The 12622-nt window shown below is 42.8% G+C and overlaps 1 protein-coding gene across 5 annotated transcripts in view; it reads right to left on the bottom strand.

Moving 5' to 3' along the window:
* Nucleotides 1-456: 456 nt before the first annotated feature.
* Nucleotides 457-12622, bottom strand: part of LOC119032821 (kinesin-like protein KIF21A) — a 38480-nt gene continuing 26314 nt past the window's right edge. For 3 of the 5 annotated variants that reach the window (XM_037122395.1, XM_037122397.1, XM_037122400.1), the window contains 24 exons: nt 12398-12506; nt 12115-12303; nt 11830-12029; nt 11624-11731; nt 11268-11336; nt 11025-11170; nt 10789-10933; nt 10372-10566; nt 9780-9881; nt 9126-9291; nt 8819-8839; nt 7430-7487; nt 7020-7074; nt 6586-6800; nt 6267-6440; nt 6045-6077; nt 5816-5952; nt 5639-5723; nt 5442-5531; nt 4636-4794; nt 4431-4548; nt 4146-4316; nt 3828-4027; nt 457-3681 (listed from right to left, as the gene is read on the bottom strand). In XM_037122395.1, coding sequence (XP_036978290.1) covers nt 3624-3681; nt 3828-4027; nt 4146-4316; nt 4431-4548; nt 4636-4794; nt 5442-5531; nt 5639-5723; nt 5816-5952; nt 6045-6077; nt 6267-6440; nt 6586-6800; nt 7020-7074; nt 7430-7487; nt 8819-8839; nt 9126-9291; nt 9780-9881; nt 10372-10566; nt 10789-10933; nt 11025-11170; nt 11268-11336; nt 11624-11731; nt 11830-12029; nt 12115-12303; nt 12398-12506 — 3003 coding nt within the window. In that variant the 3' untranslated portion in view covers nt 457-3623. The remainder of the gene's footprint in view (nt 3682-3827; nt 4028-4145; nt 4317-4430; nt 4549-4635; nt 4795-5441; nt 5532-5638; nt 5724-5815; nt 5953-6044; nt 6078-6266; nt 6441-6585; nt 6801-7019; nt 7075-7429; nt 7488-8818; nt 8840-9125; nt 9292-9779; nt 9882-10371; nt 10567-10788; nt 10934-11024; nt 11171-11267; nt 11337-11623; nt 11732-11829; nt 12030-12114; nt 12304-12397; nt 12507-12622) is intronic. The other 2 variants (XM_037122398.1, XM_037122399.1) reach the window with 2 other exon arrangements.

The raw sequence follows: 12622 nt of genomic DNA, 5'->3' as shown, positions 1-12622 counted from the left end.
GTAAATCGCCAAATGCGATATTGCCGCCTGTAGTAGTAATTAAGCCAGCTGCAGATAAATGATGATTTAGTGGGGGCAGATAGGATCCAGAGATTATGTAATGATTTTGTGAGATATATTGTATTATATACTATAATGTATAGCGATTTGTGATTTTTTTTTTTAATCTTTTCCCCCTTTTTATGAAACAGTATTTTGGAGACACAAGTCCAAAACACAAATAATGTGAATGAGAATACGAAGAATTAAAATAGCAAAATGTAACTGATTTCATAAACCATCTTCTACGATCAGAAGCACAAAGTTTATAATTAAAAAAGTTCCTAAGACCTCAAACCCATTATTGTGACTTATCGAGTACGCCAGCTGTCATTATACAGTACCACCACCATGTGGCCGTAACACATAAATACATGATTAGAAAAAAAATCAAAATAACATTTTTTTTTATTTTTTACTTTAAAGTTTATTTTCACACTGCATCTGATATTCCAAATCACTCGAAATGCTGCACAAAAAAAGAGAATCAGCAGGAGGAAAGAGAACAGTCGTATTTACACAAGAGCAGATTTACAGTCGGATTTCAAAATAAGACACATCTACAGTTAGAAAGGATAATTACGATTCTTGAGCAGCATATCTGATTTATTATCAATACGGGATCCTTAGGGCTCACATTGTTTCTTTTGTGGGATTATTCATTTAGCAATTCAAGTGCAAGTCAGTGGGACCAAAAAAAACAAAAAAAAACAGTTCCTGTCCGTTTCACTCAGGGAAGAAAACTGATGAAGTTTGGATTTTTCAGTGCAATTGCTGGAGTCCCACTGACTACTGCGTCGCTACCTCCACCAACCAAACCAGAAGCAAGCGTTTCTCCGACACATTTTCAGGACACTCGCGATACGGTGGGTTCATGATATACCTTGGGGCAGTGATTCCACAGTCACTACTCGTAGGACTTATTACAGGCACTGATAATACCCCTCTGACTATGGAGAAATCCATCCCAGATATTCTTCAGTCCATCATCTATGGAGGTAAGTGATGGAAATCAGTTCAAATCTCTGATTGATAAGGAAGACACAACAGCAAACTACAAAAATCCCAAAAAATAAATAAATAGCATTTTTGTTCCATATTTTAAAAGGAGCACTTTGTAGTTATGGGGAAGACATTTTAAGCAGAAGATAAAGATCTTCTTTGACTGATTTTGTATGCCTAAACAAACTCTTTGTCTTCATGAATTAATAAACCGAATAAACCAACTGACCTTAAAAGGACAACACAAGTTCAAACTGTTTGACTTTGTTTATATTTGGCGGACCCTGCCACCTTCCTTGCTTCTGTTATGTGAACCTTATTTCCCTCTAAGAACAGCTTTTAATTCATTCATGGAAAATATGAATATATGGGTTCGTATTATTACCTCATTAATATCGTAAATGTAAAACTCCAGAATCACAGAGTGCCCCTTTAAAGACTGAACGCTGTTTGATATGGGTACCGCGGCATGTGTGCAGTTCACAGACACTAAGACAGCAGAGGTGAACAGCACTGTACATGGAGAATGGAATTTTGACAACATTTGGATGGAAAAAAAACCACACACATAAACACAACTCGCAGAAGCAACAGCTCTCACAGAATACACGTGTCGTATCCCATGATTTAGGAATTTAAAAGGTGCTTGGTTTCATCAGCGTGAACGCTTCACATCTGTACAGCCACACGAGTCAAGCGGAAGTCCCCGAAAAGAAGCACTTGTTGCCGGAGTTGTGCTTCAGCTTTTAAATACTCGGGAGGGTAACCTTTTTATTTATAGAATCAAAGTCCTACACATGAGAGGACATTTCCCGGAGGCCTAAGAGATGCAGGTCAGAGAAGCCAGAGGGAAGCTTGACAGGAAAGTAAAACCATTCAGCGGGGAAACTAAAACACCACTTAAGGCTAGAAATACTTGGACGCTGTCGGTGTATCAGCTAGAGGATACTGACACAAGACATCCAGCTGCTATTAGGGACTGGTGACAACACAGTGGCTGAAATACTGAAGCTGTCTGAGGAAATGTCAAAACACCTTTTAACCAGGGTGTAACAGCTAGCCTCTTCTGCCTGGTGCGAAACAAATAAAAGCAAAATATGACTTCAGGGTAACTAATATTTTTTTCTAGTGAAGCTCGGAAAAAAGTACTTCTGCCCTCAGTGACTTTTTGCGACCTGTTTTACCAGAGAGCTTTCAAAGATCTACATTATCAAATTCGAGCGGCAAAAATCAGATTGTGGTGACCGCATGCTAGCTAGTTAAGACTAGCTGGTGAAAGCTAATCCACCAATGTCTCTCTACCATGTTACTGGATTTAAAATTTCAGCAACTGAGTTTGTTATACACACAGTATGTAGTATACAAAACTCAAAGTTAACAATTAAGCTAGTTCTGCTAGCAGTAACTGCGTTCTTAGTCTCTGAAAGGAGAGGAAATTACATGAGTTGATGAGGGGGAAACTAGCTTTAAATCATATATTTAACCATTGTAAACACCATTGTAAAGGATAGACTGATTCACTGGACTAGTTAAATAGGCAATAAAACTAAAGGAAAAATGTTGGGTGTGGCTAGCTTCTGCATTTGATCTTTTCCACTGCTTCAATAAATAGCCTTTAAATGTCAGTATGAAATATTGTTGTTCAGCTGTGATACTTGTGATACTACTTTGAAGTTATGATTTCAACATCTTGAGTTGCAGAGACATATATACTGATATTACCATGCTAACCGGCTAGCCCCGTCCAGCTCAGTCCCTGGTTTCCAAGCTCCAAGTGCGCACTGCTATCAATTAGCAGCAGTTAACAGTTACTCATGTGATATGCTGCCCCCTATTTGTTTGGAGTATGAATTTAAGAGGTGGCTAATTCTTACACTGTGCATTTTCAACACTGAATAAAATACCAGAATATGCAGAAAATTGAAGAAAAATGTCAAAGTTCCCTGTCATAGACAGGCCCCTCGTGTTCCACTAGTGGGTTTGGCAGTAACAGCTGAAAAATAAGACCATACACAGTTTCAGTAGCCTTTCAGTCCTTGGTTACAGAGAACACATACAAACACATATACCCAAAATGACCTGGAGAGCAGAGAAAAAACACATCATGTGAACACGCAGGACAGACTCACAGTTATTGCTGGTGAGCAGGAGATCTCCATGTCTCGTCTTGTGACACAGATGGTGCAACGAGGCAAAGCATTTAAGCATTTTGTTTTGCTCCAGCAAAATTCACCATGTGCATAGAAGGTATCCATGTTATTTAACGCTCAGCTGAGGAGAGGAATGTAGAAAGCACAGCAGAGACTCCTGTAACTCCACAGCTGTACTTGTATTTTATCATCATTTTCTTTAGCTGTTTATGAAAGGTCCTGTCCATCACAACAGGTCCGCAGTCCTTGGAGCTCTTCTGGAGACTTGAGAGGCTCCACTGTGATTGGTCTTGACCTAAAATATCAGCCTTTCAAACACTTCATCGTGCCATGGATGATGTAGGTGCCTCACATATGCTTCTTTTTGATTGGGTAACAGCCAGTAGACGAACCTCGATTTCAGGTCTTATGGTGATTATGATGGAGGGGGCGTCAGTGGACTCCTTCCTCCAGAGATCCTTTGGCTTCCCAGACCTTCACTGTGCGGTCACTGACAAAAAAACACATACAGGAAAAAGTTCAACAAAAGCAGCACACCAAATCCTGGCTTCAGATCTAGTACGATTGACAGGATCGCATCACTACAGACTATGATTAAAAGCACAAGAATTCACATGAGCTTGTTTTGTGACTCACTCTGAGGCGGTGAACAGTTGGCTGCCGTTGGTGGCCAGGCCGTTGATGGGACTGTCATGTCCCCGGACCTCGCCGAGGGGCGCAAGTGAGTCAACGTGCCAGAGGCGCAGCAGCCCGCCTCTGCATCCGCTGAGCAGTACCGAGGAGCCTGGCACCACGCCCAGAGCGCTAACCCAGTCTGCCTGAGCACTGGCAGACTGCTAGAGGAAACAACAGCCAGATTTAACTGTAGTTTCTGACAGATTTATTCAGCTGAAATGAACTGAAAACTGGGAAAAATTAATGAATGTAAACCATGCTGTCATGGTATCGTCATACCTGCAGCAGTTGTTTACTAGCCAAGTCCCACTTCTTGATGTAATAATCCCTGGAGCCACTGTAGAGAACGTCTCCGTGCACGGCCAGAGACTCCACGCTGTCCTGATGAGTGGGATCGAACGTGTGGCTGGAGCTGAGGCTACCCTGAGCACCTTCTGCCACCTCATACATCTGGAAAACAAACAGTACATTGCACACAGGCAGCAATGGGAATATAATTACAGTTTTGTGTGTGTGTGTGTGTGTATGTGTGTGTGTGTGTGCGCGTGCATCTGTCTGTCTTACTTTAATATGATGGTCTTTGGAGCCAGTGAGGACAACATCCTGTCCGCTGCCTAATTTGTCCACAGTGAGGCACATGACAGGTCCCAAATGGCCCGTCAGCTTGCCAGTGGACACAAACCTGAAAAGGAGGGAGGGAAAGGGAGATTAAATCTGTTCCATCTGAATGGTTTGTAAAAATAAAACGGCAATCTGCATTTAAACTTACTTGCGGAGGTCCCACATGCGTACTGCATTGCCGGCAGCAGCATAGAGGAAGGAGCCGGAGGGGTTGAGAGAGATCTGGTTGATCTGACTCTCTCCTGGAGGGATGGATAAACTCCTGGCAGACGAGCAGACGTCCCCAGAGCCCACCTGGCCTGATGACCTGACACCCACAGAACAACAAAATCCTCATGAGGAGCATTAAACTTAGATCACATGAAAGCATCAAGAGTCTTGGTAGTGGTCAGTTTGTGGAAAAAAATGGCTCACTGTACTGCCCTAACACTGGCTAGCTAGCGTTAGCAACATTAGCACAACAATCTGGCAACCACTTGAGGGGGCAGATGATTGCAAACAACAACAGTGTTGTGACTTCAATGTCAAAATGCTCAATCCACGAAGGAACGCACACAGCCCGAAATTAGAAACTGTCTTTAAGTGAGCCGTCAGGACTTCCATAAGCTTGTGATGTCACAGCTATATAGTCAGAAAAAAATGGCACGGCTGATATGGAAACATGTGGTGGCGGTGTGGCAGTGCCTGCTCAGGCCAGCGAGAGCTGGCTAATCACAATCGACAGGGCTTTTCAGGAGGGGGCCCTTAAAGAGACAGGCACTAAAACGGAGCATTCAGGCTGAGGGTGAATAGAGGTGCTGCAGCAATAGACAGTATGAGAGGAATAATGATTTTTTTAAATGTTAAAGCATGAAAACCTTTTCTTTTTGACACCCTTAATAAAAAATGAGACTGAAAATGAGCATAATATGGGACGGCTGTGAAGATGTTGGAAGAAGAAATGGTGTTACTTACGTGAGCGTGCGGATACACTTGGCAGAATCTCGTATGTCCCAGACTTTGATGTAAGCAGTGGAAACAGTGAAGACGAGACTAGAGGTGTACCTGAAATGAAACAACAAAAAAAAGGAAAACAGGCAGAATTTAACATTCATCAAAAGCACTTCCATACTTGTACTATTTAACTTGCACAGTTGCTTTTATATTAGCACCTGACAGAGACAACGCTGCTGGGATGATCTGCCAGAGACATGATCTCCTGACCCGTCACCAAGTTCCAGACTTTACATGTACGGTCTGCAAATGACAGCATGTGAAGCACATGTTAGAAAACAGACAAAAACACTTTTTTTCAAAGAAAGCTGTTCATTATTTTTGTCATTTTTGACCTTTGGATCCTGTGAAGAGCAGATCATCTGTCGCATCTACACAGAGAACGGGTTTGGTGTGGCCCTCCGCAACGTAGACACACTGAAGTTTGGCCCCGCGGCTGTTCTTCGGGGCCGTCACGGGGTTGATCACACCTCTGTAATACCCATGACATAATCACAGCAAGATATGTATAAGATATGTCTGGATTTTAAAATAGTTAGAGATAAATGAGGTCATGAACGTTACCTATGGCCTTCAAGTACAGGAGACTCCTCCAACCTGAGAAAGCAAACAAAGTAACATGCAACTGAAGTCCATTAAAATATAAAGATTTTTTTTCTCTGTGCTTACAGAAAGAGAAAAAGTCAATTTGCGCAATAAGTAATACGATACATTATTAATTACCTCTCAGTTGAGAGGACTTGAGGACGAGACAAACATGTAAACATGATAGTTCCTCTCACTTACATGGATTTGTAGTCACTGCCTTTAGTTTTAGCCTCTGCCGTGTTATGCGGAGAAGTGAGTATTGGTGCTGGGATGTGCGTCACCGTGGGTCCTTTCTCTTGCACCCTTCTCCGGCTGAGGGGCGAGCGCTCCAGTTGCCTCCTCTCAGTCCCTGTAGGTGACCTGGATCCAGAACTACAGACAAAAACAAACAACAAAAAGAATAACAGGGGTCATATTCAGTCATATCAACACCAAAATAAATAATCAACATTTCAAATGGAGAGAGACGTCTTGAGATATTTGTCTCCCACTGAGAAACGATGCCTTAAACTCTTACATGGCAGCTGGCCGCGCAGACAGTGCAGATGGGGAAACAGTTTGCTCGCGGTCAGGGGTCTGACCAAGTGTGTGACCCTGCATGTCCGTCGGCGCTTCCAGACGCTCCGAGAGAGGCAGCAGAGGGGCCGAGAAGTCTCCGGTGGGGGATTCACAGGACAGATCCCCACTGCTGGCGTACAGCAGCTCCATCTGGGTGGTGGTCCGCCTGCGAGCCTGAGGGACCAAAATAGTATGGCTCAATACTCGGCTGACTCACAAGTTAATGGACCAGTTAGTCATTATTCCAAGTCCTATGAACAACTACTGTGGTAGGGAGCAAAGTTGTAGTTTTAGAGAGCAAAACAGGACATCAAATAGGTTGCATCATGGATTTGTATATAATTAGCCTATATACAGTATGTGTATCAGCATGTGTATCGCACAGTACAGTACCTTGCTTCTCTGTTTGGTTTCACCACACAACTTCATCAGATCTGACGCCAGTGTGCTGAAACAAAGTCAGAGGTGATCTATTAGTTACACCCCACACATGCTAACATGCTAATGCTAAGCAGGTAATAAATATATATTTTGTTTATCATCTTAGTAAGCATGCTAACATTCGCCAATCAACTGAACACAAAGTATAGCTGTGGTTGAAAAACGATGGCTCGTTCCATTTAAGAGTCCCGGTGCGCCAGCATGTATGACACCAAGTGACACACCTAAACAGACTTCAGTCACAATCAGTGTTATCAGTCCCATCTGTGTTAATCCCACTTTGAATCTTGTAAACATGACACTTGAAAACACAAACTGACTATTTTAATGTGGAAAAGTTTAAAAGGTGTGTTTAGCGTTACCTGCCCTCCGTGGCTGGACTGGGGGCGGACTCGTCACTACTGCTGTCATCTCCATTCTCTGTGCAATAAAACAATCATAGTAAAAAACAGAATTTCTTACTTTGATTGCAAACCAATGTCTGTTTCTATCCTTAAAGGCCCCATACTGTAGAACATATTTCTGGTATAATAAAGCAAGTCTATGTGCTGTGCAAATACTGTGAATGTATCAAAATGCTCAATCAATGCGGAAAAGCTCAAAGCTTCCATAAAGTAGTGATGTCACAACTATACATTCACCGCCCTTAGCCACAGGCAGTGCTGATGTACAAACATGGTGGGCGGTGCCTGCTCAGGCCCATGAAAGCAGTCCAATTAAAGCAGACTTGGCTATTCAGGAGAAGGGCCTCATACAGACAGGCGCTTAAATGGAGCATTTAGACAGAGGGTGAATAGAGGTACTGCAGTGAAGTATGAGGAAAATAATGTGTATCAAAATAAAAAGTATCTCCCTGAAAATGAACATAATATGGGACCTTTAATGGTGAAATATATGCTAACAAATAATACAGAAAGCTAAACATTAAAGCACAACAGCGATTACAGCTTCAGCAGGTCATAACAAGGTAAAGGGGGACAATCAGATCTCATTAGTGGCGACTGAAAAGCTACGGTGTTGTATTTGCGTAATGCGTCCTGTGTACAGGAAGAATGAAGGAAGCATGAGAGAAGAACACAAAGACACTGGGACACAAACTGCTGTGCACACAAGGCTTTCACTTTGATTCCTGCGGCAGCGTGGATTCATTCTGCTGTTTAGTTTTAGTGACGACAACCTGAGTCAGTGGGACTTTGCTAGCAGGTGGGGTAACTGAACACATCATGCACGGTGTGGCAGAGTTACCGCAACTGGGTTAGTTTTTTTTTTTAAAGGAGGTCTGAAAGTTGATGCACACTACAAGAATTCTTACTCTAGTTTAGCACATTTTAAGGGAGAGTTCAACCAAAATTAAAAATACATCTCCTCTCACCTGTAGCGCTATTTATACATAATGATTGTTTTGGTGAGGGTTACCCAGTTATCAGCTGTAGAAAAAATCTGCCCAAAACGACTTAGATGGATAAACAGCTACACAGGTAGGAGATATAATATGTATTTTAGATATGGGGGTGATCTGTCCCTTTAAAGCATTTCATATACAGAGAAATACAATGGTCAGAGAGTGACCTTGGGAATATCAACTACAATACAACTACATCTGGAGTCTTCATATATTTTTGAGGTTAAAAAAAAGAAGAAGAAGAAGAAGAAGAAATTGGATCCTTTAGTTTAATTACATGTTTGTCTTGTAGTGCGCATGTGCCACGCTCTTTCAAACACAGCCACATTGCTATGCATCTTGTACTCACCTGGTGACAGGTAACCTAACTCTGAGTTAACACCAACACAACAAACAAAGAAAACAACCAAATCAAAAATCAAACCCAAAGATGAAAAGATGGCTATTTTTTTATTTCAAAGGGCCTGCTTTTTGTATCATAGAGAATTCAATGAAAAACAGACGTTTTGTCTTTAATCAATATATCCATGACAATTTATCAATTCAAAGAACAGTGAGGCCTTCAAAATAAAATCAAGCCATATGGTGAAAAGAAATGCTGATTAAAAAGGTGAATGTGCTGGACATGTTCAGGTGATCTGTCGGTGATTTCCCACCTTGCAGAGCGCTGCCCAGCAGAGCGTCCAGCTCCGGGTTGATCTCTGCCTTCTCCTTCAGCATGTGGAACAGCAGCTGGTTCTGGGTGGCACTGTTGATCTCAGTCTGCTTCAACCTGCCCTCCATCACCTTCAGCTGGGAGTCCTTCTGTGATGCCTGCAGACCCTGACAATGACCACACAGCAGGCAGATTATCATTGGAGAAACAAACCTCATGACGGCTCCGTGTCTTTAACATTAGCTGTTTAATGTTGTTGTAATGATCTCCGCCTCTGTGTTTGTTCTTTGCTGCTGGGCTGAAAGTATTTCCTCGCTGGGCCAATTTGGTTTCATCAAATCTAATCTCATCTAATCTAATTGAAACTTAATTCAATCAAGTCGCTCCATTTAAAGTCTCATTGAATTCAATCTTATTATGGAGTCACGGCTACGAAAGCTACATCACGATGAGCAGACCGCACACAAGTTGCCGCAGCAACAAACAGCAACAAGCCAGCAATCACAATGCAATCAGACTCATACAGACTAAATAAGTTGGTTCCAGACAAATACAGAAACCTGTCCTTACCTGTTGTTAGTACGTGAAAGCAAACAAGAACACACTAACAACATTATGACTGAAATAGCACTAGGTCAGCAAGGGCTGTCGGTACCTTATTGATAGCCATGTTCATGAAGTGGTCCAGCAGGAAGCGGGCCTCTGATAAATTACAAGAGCTGATCACAGCCGTCACATCCACCGTGTCTCCTTCCTCCTGTAGCCAAGAACAAGACCACATTCAGAAAGACACACCACAAGAAACTAAGATGTAGGGCAATGTATTTCAGTGTAGTGTACACAGATAATACACTCTTAAATATTTTTGTAAATATAGCATAAGCATACAGTTTAGGAAAATAAGCATACAGAAGGGAAACAGCTAACCTGGATCTGTCCAAAGGTAACAAAGTGTGCCCAACATCACCTTCTTAAACTCAGTACAAACTTTATTGAAAATATTTCCCTATTGTTTGCCTGAGGACTAAACTCCAGCCTGAGGGCTAAAATCCAGTACAAACATATACTAGGTAATGAGGTAGCATGACACAGCACTGTGTACCGTTATTAACTGTGTTTATGGAGTCAACGTGCCACAACTTATGAATAACTTTGAAAACTCCAACTTTGGCATTGTTGCCAGGGTAAAAATCCCTACTTTTCTTTCAACAAAACTCATGGGTTTCTGTGATTCTCCACCCCCTGACCTTGGCCTCCTCCATCTGCATGATGTTGGCCTGGCAGTCTGCGATGCTGTCGTTGATGTAGTCGATGTTAGCGCTCAAAGATTCCAGCTCCTCGTTTAGAGAAGCCAGGGAGCGGTCGGCGTCTGCACCCTCCACTGCCATCTTTTCTCTCTTTCTGGACACCCGCTCCCTCCGTCTGGTCAGCTCCTCCCGTTGCTATAGCAGTTGGAGAGTGCAGAGAGATGGAGTGAAGAGGAGACAGAAGGAACTATCGTATGAAGCTCATAATATTTACTGCCATAGAAAGGGTGTGTACAAAATATACCAAACATTTTTCACAGGAAAATGTCATTTTTCATGTATGTAGTGACAGAAAAACACAGTCATCTTTCTTTATTTCTCCACAGCCATCTTTAATCTTTTGACATGATGCGTTACCTTCAGCAGTCTGTTCATATCTGACTCCATGTTCGAGATGGTCATCCTCTGCATGATGATGTCACTGACACGTCTCTCCAGCGACTGCCACTTGGCCCTGGCTGTCCTGCTGAGGTAGGCACTTCCCATCCGCACTGGGGAACTCCTGAGGAACAAGACTTGGCTCTGTTGGAATTTTTAAAACCAAACTGTGTGATAATAACCTTAACACACATTCACACACTCAGATTCCACACCTGGCTCCATTAGATGAGGACACTCCATAGGTATGCATCCTTGCTGGGGTGGCTCGATGTGACGGATCCTGGAGAGGTTCAGGTAGGCTCACCTTCCTGCTCACCTTCCCGGACACGGGCCTCACCTGCCGCCTGAGAGCTGTCACCTGACACGGGTCATGAAAGAGAGCGTTACATTCCGTATTTCAGTGAAACACAAGCGGATATTGTTGTGATGCCAATGAGACTTTTTTTGTGTCTCACCTCTTCATTTTTCCTGCGAAGAACCAGCTCCTGTTGTCGTTTCTGGGCCTCCATCTGCTTCAGTTGATGCTATGAGAAGAAATGAATATCATGTCATCCTTAGTGGGGGTGTGAAGGGTGGCTGATATTCAAGACAAGAAGCAACCTATATAATAAATACATAAATAAATAAATAAATAAATAAATAAATAAATAAATAGAAAGGAATTTTTACTTTTGAAACACAAAAAACAACTAAAATCTTGATTTTATGTGTTTTGCATATGTGTAAAAAGTACTATGAAAAAAAAAAAGTAAAAACAAACAGGAAAATAAGGTAATAAACAGCTCTGTTTGAATCTTTCCATCCCTCTCACCTCTGCCCTGCGCTGGTCTTTCTTCAGAGAGGCGATCTCCCTGTTCCGCCTGCACTCTGCAGCTCGGTTTCTCTCCTGCTGGTCCTTCATCTGACGCATCAGTGACACCTGGTGGCCAAGATGCAACACAGCAGGAGAAAATCAGCCCTGCATCAAGAAAAGTGCGATGTGTGAAAGAGAAAGTGGAAAAAAGAAAACCCACTTACCTTGGTCTTCTTCATCTCGGTCACATCCAGCTGCAGTTTCTTGAGCTGCTTCTCGTACTGCGACTGGTTCTTCAGCAGGCGGGCGTGCTCCTTCTGAGCCGACTGGAGCTTCTGCAGCTCTTTGTTCATGGAGCTCAGTTTCCTCTCGTACTCTACCTTGATCTTCTTGGCCTTCTCCTCAGTACCCGTCTCCACTGAGCCTGGAGATGAACAAGAAAACGATGAAAGACAGACCCTTTGTTCAATCTTTCAAGTTTATCTTACATCTGTCGTTGTGTCTCTTACCCATATTGTGCAGCACCCTGTCCCTCTCCAGCTGTGTGTCTTTGATCTTGTTCTGCAGCATCATCAGCTTCTGCTCATACTGCTGCCTGAGAGTGTGCAGGCGCCGCTGGCTGTTCTCCAGCTCATCTATCAGCTTCTGCTTGATGGCGATCTCACAGGTGATGTTGGCCAGGTCGGCCTGGACGTTTTCTGCCACACCAAAGTATCATCAGATCCCCATGCTTCCTCCATTTTATTACTAATTATGACTTAAGAAAACAGGCTGTACATAATTTCTTGCTACCTTTCTCATCCAGTTCTTCAGTCTCAGACTCTTCAGAGGTCTCATCTCCTGCCTCTTCAGAGTCATCCTCCTCATCAGCGTCCTCGCCCTCTTCGTGGTCACTGGCCTCCTGACAACATACCAGCACACACATGAAGAAGGCAATACAAATTTGTGAATCAGCAATGTAAAAGCACAATTCTCCTATGATTCCTTTGACTTGAAGGTCACCCAATTTGATTTAAA

The sequence above is a fragment of the Acanthopagrus latus genome, chromosome 14, assembly GCF_904848185.1.
Source record: "Acanthopagrus latus isolate v.2019 chromosome 14, fAcaLat1.1, whole genome shotgun sequence".
Taxonomy (NCBI): domain Eukaryota; kingdom Metazoa; phylum Chordata; class Actinopteri; order Spariformes; family Sparidae; genus Acanthopagrus; species Acanthopagrus latus.
This window is presented reverse-complemented; position numbering and strand designations above follow the sequence as displayed.